Source organism: Sinocyclocheilus rhinocerous, unplaced genomic scaffold (genome assembly GCF_001515625.1).
Source record: "Sinocyclocheilus rhinocerous isolate Xijiao unplaced genomic scaffold, SAMN03320098_v1.1 scaffold6552, whole genome shotgun sequence".
Taxonomy (NCBI): Eukaryota; Metazoa; Chordata; class Actinopteri; order Cypriniformes; family Cyprinidae; genus Sinocyclocheilus; species Sinocyclocheilus rhinocerous.
Genome location: NW_015635866.1, coordinates 33,927 through 41,063, shown reverse-complemented (window position 1 = coordinate 41,063; position 7,137 = coordinate 33,927). Strand labels below are relative to the sequence as shown.

The 7,137-nt window shown below is 35.6% G+C and overlaps 1 protein-coding gene across 6 annotated transcripts in view; it reads left to right on the top strand.

Annotated features, from left to right (window-relative positions):
* The window catches only part of LOC107747481 (rho GTPase-activating protein 28-like), a 34,900-nt gene extending 28,857 nt beyond the window's left edge, over positions 1-6,043 (top strand). For all 6 annotated transcript variants that reach the window (XM_016562007.1, XM_016562009.1, XM_016562006.1 and 3 more), the window contains 4 exons: positions 2,273-2,407; positions 4,156-4,283; positions 4,580-4,644; positions 5,482-6,043. In XM_016562007.1, the coding sequence (XP_016417493.1) occupies positions 2,273-2,407; positions 4,156-4,283; positions 4,580-4,644; positions 5,482-5,573 (420 nt within the window). In that variant the 3' untranslated portion in view covers positions 5,574-6,043. The remainder of the gene's footprint in view (positions 1-2,272; positions 2,408-4,155; positions 4,284-4,579; positions 4,645-5,481) is intronic.
* The last annotated feature ends 1,094 nt before the right edge of the window (positions 6,044-7,137 follow it).

The following is a 7,137-nucleotide window of genomic DNA, read 5'->3' as shown; positions in this document are numbered from 1 at the left end:
CTAATCATGACAAACTATATATCGTTGGAAAGGTCGAAGACTCCTAAATTGATATTTTACCACTGTTTGTTGTTAAAAATTATGTAGGAGCAGTAATAATTAATTTATGACAAGAGTGCACCTCAAAACATATACACCATAACAGGAGCTCTGACCTTTGTCACAAAAATTCTATTTGTTTCCTTTTTTTCCTATCACATGTTTTAGTAATCATCATATATTATATATCATTCGAAAGCTTAAAATCCTCAAAATTCATCCTGTGAAAACAGTTTTGAAATCGGACATTGCGTTACCATAGAAATGGACCTTAAAATCTTTTAGCGGGCTCCTCCCCCTTAGTGCGGGGTGTCATATTACAAAATGTATTACAGTCTTTTGGAATAAAAACTTATTAGAATCTTGACAAAATACATATCGTCGGAAGGGTTATTTTGTGATAAGAGTAATACTGAGAGAGAAATTTATACATTTGTGACAGAAAAATGCATCAAAACAATTCAATGTGGTTTGTATGGCACCCGGTGGCTGTTTGTGGTATAACGCCTAAACAAAATTGCATAGGAACCTCAATTTTTTTTTATATCAACTTCAAATTTGGAACACAACTTATTTTAAACATATGGCTTTAATTTTATGCCAAATTTGGTTTAAAACCTATTTTGTAAAATATTTATTTCATACAAAATAAAATAAAAATAGTACAGTAGTACATATTATTTACAGTAAATGTAAACTTCTATAACTTTTTTTTACTTTCATTTTTTTTAAAATGATTTCACTTCTGCAATAATCTGCTGAATGTCTTCTTTAAAGAGACCAACCTTAGGCTTGTATTCAAAAGCGTTAATGAATTATAACAATTTAAGTTTGAATAGTGCACTTTCAAGTCTATGTTCAAAAAAGTGACAGTTAAGAGGTTAAATATTAAAAATATTAAAAAAATAATATTATAATAAAAACTACATAGTAAAAACATAACTAATAAAATGACAGAAACACAGCAAAATTTCTAAAACCTTAAGTAAAATTACAGTGAAAACAGAAAATGCAAAAAGAAAAATAATAATAATAATAATATTACTACTGTAATAGTATCGCAATAACACTAAAATAACACTGGTTCCCTGTTTATCTTTTATCACCAAAGAATTTACATGACTTCTCAAAATTGCTTTTTACTCACATATACTATTTCTATAATCTATCTAAAAATGTAAACAAATGAAGATACATTTCTTAATTTCCATGACTTTTCCTGTGCTTATGAATATTAATGAGGTGTCTTAGCCAGTGGCGGAGCCAGGATGTTTTCATAGGGGTGGCCAGGGAGGGGCTTCATTATTATTTTAATATAAAAATGTGTTTGACTATAAACTACTAGACTATTTTAGTGCCTAAAACACAACTGAATACAATTAATTTCTTCTTAATTGTAATTGAGATATTTGTGAATTATTATATCAAGTAATACTGAGTGAATATGACAATTTTTGTATTATTCCTCACATCCAGGTATTTAAATAAAAGGGCTCACTATAGCTTTATTGCTCAGTCAGCTATTTCATGCATTTAAATGGTTTCATCTTCGTTTGTACTTTTCAAATTAATGAAAAAAATAGCGCATATTTTCTAGTATAAGTGCACTGTGCTCACAATTACTTGTGTATTAAATTACAAATAAAAAAATGCATATCAGCTTGCGCCTTATATTGTGATCTGGAATTGCAGAATATATTTTAGTACATGCATTTGAGAGACATGCATGCACAGTTTGCAGCTTTAATCGCCTTTTTGGTAATTTCATGACTTAACTGACGACAGAACTACGTTGTATTTCTTGTGCGCTTATTTATGAGCGTGCGCCGTATATGCGCGTACAGTTGAAGTGTGTGTGCTGTGAGCACAGTAAGATGGTTGACAGGACAGGAACGTTTGTTTTACTGATACAGCCTAACAACATCTCATCGTTGTTTTACTGAAGCTCATTTGACTCGCGCCTGGCACTGAGGCGAAACTGAAGTGCGCGTCTGAAAAGTCTCCCGTTTGATGTGGATGCAAAGAAATACGCCGGTTCCACGTCTTAATAAATGCATTTCGTGTCAAGAAAAAGGGGACTGCAGTTTTGAGCAGGGTGTGGCTAAGCTTAGGTTAGTGGTGGCCCTGGCTCCGCCCCTGGTCTTAGCTGATTGGCTGACATCTGTAAACAGGTGACGTTCAAGTCGTTGTTTTCTGCGTCGTTGTGACTGATGTCCGCTCTTCATATCCGCAGGTCCCGTGTTTTCTGATCTCCCATGTCAGGAAAATGAACGAAGCCGCCATGGGCAAGAAAACACCGACTTCAGAGAAAAGCAAACGCAGGCTACTGAAGAGATGGAACATGGAGAAGGAGCGCGAGCGCAGTGAAGTGAGTGCTGATGGGATTGAAGCGGTTCAGATGAGTGTGTAGTGATGAGGGAACTACAGGGGTTCATGAGCTGATGAAAATGTTTGGGAATCCCTGGTGTAGCGTAACATTTTGCTGAATGTCACGAACAGTCACTGTGCACATTTCCATGGGGCCGTTCACACAGAATTAGTGCTGGGCAGTATATCGAGTTTGTACGATATTATCGCGATACGATACGAGGCAATACGGTTTATATGAGAGCTCAATTAAATAGGAGCGCAAGTATTGTGACTAAAATATACATTTCGTTGAAATATTTGTAGTTAGACAATAATTGTGACATGTAGAATTTTAAACCTACAAGCAAGTCTAATTTTATGATAGCACTGTAATGGGTGACTGTAATGGGGTAATCAAAATAGCCTAACACAACTCTGTGCTTTTGTTCTCATTTATTTTCATTTTTAGTTTAGTGAATTTAACTTCCACTTTAAAAGCCTTATTTTTGTTTTTAGATTGCAATGTTAGAATGAAACGTGATTTTAACCCTTTTTTACACATAATATAAAGGCTTACATGGTTACATTCACTTTATTTGTTTTCATAGCCTTTAATATGTATTGTTTTGTTGGACAACATTGGGCGGTAAGTGAAATACATATATATTAAATACAGATTTTTTAAAATCCAAATACAGAGATATATACCGTATATCGCAAACTGGCCCAAAAATACCGAGATATGAATTTTATATGATCGCCCATCCCTACACAGAATACGGTTTTGTATTCCACTTAATGCAAAATAAATTGAAAAAACGTGTCTCGAGACCGTATCATTTTCCATGTTCTTCGTTTTTGCGTTGGGTGAATGCAAAAAAAGGGTCCTAGACGTTTTCTAAGTTATATTAAACACATGTTCAGGGCATGTTCACATGGAAACTCTAAATTGCAGGGGAATACAAAAACACGTTCTGTGTGAACGTCTACAAACATCGGCGAGTATGAATCTGTTCAGACGGACTGTAGCTACTCGAACTCGCTGTTAAGAGCCCGTTCACACAGAACGCGTTTCCATGGAAGTACCATGGGGAAAAGAACAAGGTCTCCATACACGTTTCTTAAAAGTGCAAACACGTCCGTCTAGCGCGTTTACATAGAAAAACAACGGACAAGCAGCGCTGTGAATGAAAAACGCGTGTAAACAGCCGCTAAAGAGATTAACAAATGTTGCTAATTCACTTCAGCTCACTTTACATAATAAGCAGTAACGACGCCTTGGGCTTCTTGAGGTAAGTTATTACAGTATTAAGAGTATCACTGAGTAGAGAGTGTGTGTGCTGTTACCTGTGTCTATCGAGCGTATTCTCCAGGTCAAATCAAACATTCGCGGTTAAAATCACTTCACGATGTTCGCTGAGGAAATATCTTTGTCGTTTCATCCGTCCAACGGTTAAAAAGATTTAAACATCAGGCGCGGTGAAGTGGCGCGTAATTTGATCCAGCGTTTCGCGTTGCTCGACGGTTGAGGTGGAATTCAAATAACTATACAATAATTAAATAAAATAATAGCGTGAATAATTTCAATACCTTGTTTAGTTCCTAGTTTCCGAGTGAATCGGTTTATTGAGTCATTCTTTAAGATTTGGCGCCACCTCCTGGCGTAACAATGGCGTCCCTGTTCAAACGCACACCGTCCGCGGACTGATACAAACGGTGAAAAGTCCCGGTGATTACTGGAACTAATTAACTGTCTGTTTTCCTCAGGTCACGGACCTTCGTGACGGCGTCATCAGAGTTCACGCGCCGCTCCACGCCAAGGTTTCCATGGCGATTCAGCTGAACGCCGAGATGAAGGCCAGCGACATAACCGCGCGCTTCGACATCGAGAACGGGTGAGTGAACGCACGCACGCACGCAGCGGTCACGTGACTGAACCGATGTTAAAGGGGTCATATGATGCTGCTAAAAAGAACATTATTTGGTGTATTTGGTGTAATGAAATGTGTTTATGCGGTTTAAAGTTAAAAAAACACATTATTTTCCACATACTGTACATTATTGTTTCTCCTCTATGCCCCGCCTTTCTGAAACGCGTCGATTTTGGGTGAGTGAACGCACGCACGCACGCACGCACGCACGCAGCGGTCACGTGACTGAACCGATGTTAACCGATGAATGCCGATTACAGGCGCGGGTCACGCAGCGGCGCTCGAAGACAGAGACAGTATCTGTTCGAGATCGGAGGAAACATCGGTGAGTTCAACGTTAACAATTTATATATATATATGTATGTATAATTGCTATTTGTGAGTAAAAAGTAATTTTAAAACCCTGGTAATAAAAGAAAAACAGTGAACCAGTGTTATTTTACAGGTAGTTTTTATTTCGCAATTTTTTTGTTTTCACTTTAATTTTAAAGTTTTAATCATTTTTTTTTATTTTGTCATTTTTATTATAGATTTTTAAATGTCTAGTTTTTATCAACATTTAGTTATTTTAGTAAAGAAAAATGAAGAGCAGACGTCTGCTTTAACGATAGAGAGTGTGAAAAATTGAAAATATGAGTTTAAAAGTCGTGATTATTACTTTAAAAGTTGAAATGACATATGTTGAATTTATGACATACAAAGTCAAAATAATTGACATAAAATGTAGAAACTGACATATTACATCAAAAATATTACTTTAAAAGTCGAAATTGACATGCTAAGTCAAAATTATGCCTAAAAATTGAAATTATGACATTAAGTCAAAAATATGGCTTCAGTCATAATTGACATTTAAAGTAGAAATTGACATGCGAAGTCAAAATTATAAAAAAAAAAGCAAGATAGTCATTTTTTGAGTTTTTTTTAAATGTCAACTTTTTGTCATAATTTTGACTTTATGTAATAATTGTGACTTTTAACGTCATAATTTCAATTTTTGTCATAATTTCAACTTTTCATCTCATAATTGTTACTTTAAATCAATTATAAAACAAATTTGATTTCAGCTGAATATTGATTGTCTGATTATTGACTGAATATTAAAACCCATGTTTCGTTTAATCGGACAGCATGTATTAATCTGAAGTCTTGTTTTCTCTAGGCGAGCGCTGCCTGGATCCAGACGCACATCTACTAGACGTTTACCGTGTTAACCCTCAATGTGAATGGGTGTTAAAGTCACGGCTGACCTGAAGGCGTATGTTTACTGCAGAAGACCATCAGCTGCTCCGAGGCTCTCGGTCGGAGGTCAGGGGTCAAACGGTTCAATGCTGGTCATTGTGTTTGTTTGGAGCCAAAACTGTGTGACCTCCCCGATCAGAAGTCCTCATCAGGACGCATGTTTCCTCGCTTTATACCACTAGCCAGTGTATAAAAAGAGCATGTACATAATATTTATACCACTAATTTATCCCGCTGTATGATAATGATTTTGTATTGTTTATATACGCTGCATGTTTGTGATGAAGCCATGTGAACTTAAACACTACGAACCCTCGCTGAACCTGTGAAGAACTCGAGCGGCGCGTATTTCACCCCGAAATCAAAACAATCAAGTCCATTGAGCTTTTTTTTGTTTTTGACATTTGTGACATTTCATGAAAAAGAAATTGTGATTTACTGATTTGGGGAAAATTTTTGTTAACTGTTTTTTGTGTTACATTTATTTTTACTGTAAAAATGACTTACAGAATTGAGGCTGAGAATCATAATTGAGCATAAATATTGTTCATTAATATTAATATTGAACATAAAAAGTAAAATGCCCTGATGTATTACAGTAATATATATTTTTATTAAAAAAAAAAAGATTTTTACAGGAATGCGAATTTGCGTTTGAATGTTTAATTCTCATTAAATGTCACAAATACAAAAAAATAATAATAATTACTCAAAGCGAAGTTAAATTAATTTTTGGTGTGAAATATGAGCTGGACGTGTTCTTGTGAGATTCATCAACACGGGTCAGTATTACCTCTAATTAAACCAGATGAATATTAACGCCAACATCATCAAACACTAACCGGATTAATGAAGGACTCGAATGAGAATCCAGAAACATAGCGACTCATATGAAGACAGAAGATCATCCAGATGCTAAACGACCTTTGAACTTTCACCTTATATCATGTTCTCAAAGTCTGCCAATAACATATCTTCATCATCATCATCGTTCTCTTTGATGCTCTGAATTTGATTAGATTTTTTTTACTCTAAAAGCTATTTTTATGTATGATGTACTGAAATGTTCACCTGTTAATTATGATTTTTTAATTAGATTTTTATAGTAACAAGTTCTTGCTGCTGCCAACTGGATTTGTGTTGAAGATCATTTATTTTCCTCATGATGTTGGTGTTTTATCATACTGAGCGTTACACTGAAGCGTTTTAGTCATTTAAAGCCATCAGAACATTACTTTGTAGCCTTGTTTCATCAAAACCAAAAGGAGTCAGCTGAACATGAAGTCTCTGAGTATTAAGAGGAACATGTAGCCACATCCTAGACTTCATATCATGACTGTGTACTGCTGAACTGAGACTAGTCATGTTGTAATATTGAGTGAAACCAACTAATCCAATTAAAAGACATGAAACCACCTGCTGTGTGTGTGTGTGTGAGATAGTGTGTGTGGCTGAGTGTGAGTGTGTTTGAGTGAGTGTGTTTGAGTGAGTGTGTGTGTGTGTGTGTTTGAGTGAGTGTGTGTGTGAGTGTTTGAGTGTGTGTGTGTGTGAGAGTGTTTGAGTGAGTGTGTGTGTG